The sequence below is a fragment of the Cherax quadricarinatus genome, chromosome 56 (genome assembly GCF_038502225.1).
Source record: "Cherax quadricarinatus isolate ZL_2023a chromosome 56, ASM3850222v1, whole genome shotgun sequence".
Lineage (NCBI taxonomy): Eukaryota > Metazoa > Arthropoda > Malacostraca > Decapoda > Parastacidae > Cherax > Cherax quadricarinatus.
In genome coordinates, this window is record NC_091347.1 from 22492582 (window position 1) to 22495219 (window position 2638).

Genomic DNA, 2638 nt, shown 5'->3' on the forward strand with positions numbered 1-2638 from the left:
AAGAGGCCCTTGAGAGCAATTAGAAGACTAAAAATGACCAGTAGCTAAGTGGGGAGCATTCGGATTACAACCGAACGGTCTCGGATCCGATACAAGGGCAGGGTAAGGCGTAGGAGCAAGTCTCCTTACACTTGCTACCCAGCAGTAAATAGGTACCTGAGAATTAGTAAGGCTATGTGGGTCGCATCCAAAGGGCAAGACCTTGATAATACATAAGCACTACTAGTTGTTGGTTTTGTTAATATATCCCAGGTTAACTTGACCTATCATGACCCTTAGCGTCGGGTGAAGTAATTCACTGTCTTCTCTACAGAACACCCTGGTAGGTGCCCACCTCCGCTCAAGGAATGCACCAGAGGATTTATACCAAAGGTAAGTCTTTGTATTTGTTTTAACAGCAGTGTGATAATAATATAAATATAATATATATATATATATATATATATATATATATATATATATATATATATATATATATATATATATATATATATATATATATATATATATATATATATATATATATATATATATATATATATATATATATAAGTGGCTGGCCATTTCTTGGATACATTTTCATAATTTATCATAAATGTATGTCAACAGCAACTATGTACTCAGTACACTGGAGACATCATAACGGTTGTAAAACGACCCGCATTTATCCTAAATTTGGCCTGTCTTATAGCCTAAATAAAGTCTATCTTACCTTATGCACTATATTTCTCCCTGACAGATTTGTCCACATGATGGACACTGTCCCTATGGCCAGAAGTGTTGCTTCGACACCTGTCTTGACCTACATACCTGCAAGCCTGCATACTGAATACAAAAACATCTGTGACTCATCTCCAGATGGACTGTACCAATGGTTGCTGGCCTAACCTGACTGCGACCATCATAGACCTATCGCTTGTAATGACCCTTGTTGTGTATTATCTCTTGTTTTCTTAATGTTTATTAATAATGAACATCTGTTTCGTGTGTAAAGGAGAGGATATTTCTATGTTCAATAAAACTGTTTTCTCAACGTCTGTTTTATTCTCATATATTCATTGATATTAAATATATCAGCGTGAAACAGATTTCTGGTGTGACCATAACAAATATATATATATATATATATGTCGTGCCGAATAGGTAAAACTGGTCAATTAGCAAAAACTCATTTAAAATTTAGTCCTTTCTAAAATTTTCTCTTATACGTTTAAAGACATATTTTTGTCATTTATGTTTAAGTAAAAATTAATAATTTTGTACCATAAGAACCTTAGAAAACTTACCTAACCTTATTATAACAAGCTCAATTTAATTTAGCCTAATCCAACTAAGTAGATTTTAGATAAGTTTACAGAATGATTTTTGCGAAATTATTGCATACACAAATTTTCGCTTGCCTTTTCGGCAAGAAGAGCGTTGCTATTAAAGCCAAAATCGCAAGTTTTACCTATTCGTTACGACATACATATTTTTTGTTAACACAGGCCGTTTCCCACCAAGGCAGGGTAACCCGAAAAAGAAAAACTTTCATCATCATTCACTCCATCACAAAACTAGAGTTGTGTATAACAGGTGAGCTCACACAACATTATATAACACAGGAAAACACACCAGTATATAACAGGTGAACAGTAGGTAAACAGAGCCACACAACAGTATATAACACAGGTGAGCAGAGCCACACAGCAGTATATAACAGGTGAACAGAGCCATGCAGCAGTATATAACACAGGTGAACAGAGCCACACAGCAGTATATAACACAGGTGAACAGAGCCACAAAGCATTATACCACAGGTGAACAGAGCCACACAGCAGTATAACATAGGTGAACAGCCACACAACAGTATAACACAGGTGAACAGAGCCACACAGTATAACACAGGTGAACAGAGCCACACAGCAGTATAACACAGGTGAACAGAGCCACACAGCAGTATAACACAGGTGAACAGAGCCACACAGCAGTATAACAGATGAACAGAGCCACACAGAAGTATAACACAAATGAACAGAGCCACAGTGTTATACACACGGTATAACACAGGTGAACAGAGCCACACAGCAGTATAACACAGGTGAACAGAGCCACACAGCAGTATAACAGGTGAACAGAACCACACCGCAGTATAACACAAGTGAACAGAGACACAGAAGTATAACACAAGTGAACAGAGCCACACAGCAGTGTAACACAGATGAACAGAGCCACACAGTAGTATGACACAGGTGAACAGAGCCACACAGCAGTATGACACAGGTGAACAGAGCCCCACACAGCAGTATAACACAGGTGAACAGTCACACAGCAGTATAACACAGGTAAACAGTCACACAGCAGTATACCACAGGTGAACAGAGCCACACAGCAGTATAACACAAGTGAACAGAGCCACACAGTGTTATACACACGGTATAACACAGGTGAACAGAGCCACACAGCAGTATAACAGGTGAACAGTCACACAGCAGTATAACACAAGTGAACAGAGCCACACAGCAGTATAACACAGGTGAACAGAGCCACACAGTTGCATAGCAACAGTTGCATAACAACTGTGAACACACATACAAGGTCGAGACTGGACACCAGACTTACAGAAAAAAAACAAAACATTTTAATGAATCTTCATTAA

The 2638-nt window shown here is 38.1% G+C and overlaps 1 protein-coding gene across 1 annotated transcript in view; it reads left to right on the plus strand.

Moving 5' to 3' along the window:
- Positions 1 to 1033, plus strand: part of LOC128700773 (uncharacterized) — a 4158-nt gene extending 3125 nt beyond the window's left edge. The window contains exons 3-4 of the mRNA XM_053794211.2: positions 314 to 372; positions 740 to 1033. Coding sequence (XP_053650186.2) covers positions 314 to 372; positions 740 to 829 — 149 coding nt within the window. The 3' untranslated portion in view covers positions 830 to 1033. The remainder of the gene's footprint in view (positions 1 to 313; positions 373 to 739) is intronic.
- Positions 1034 to 2638: the final 1605 nt, after the last annotated feature.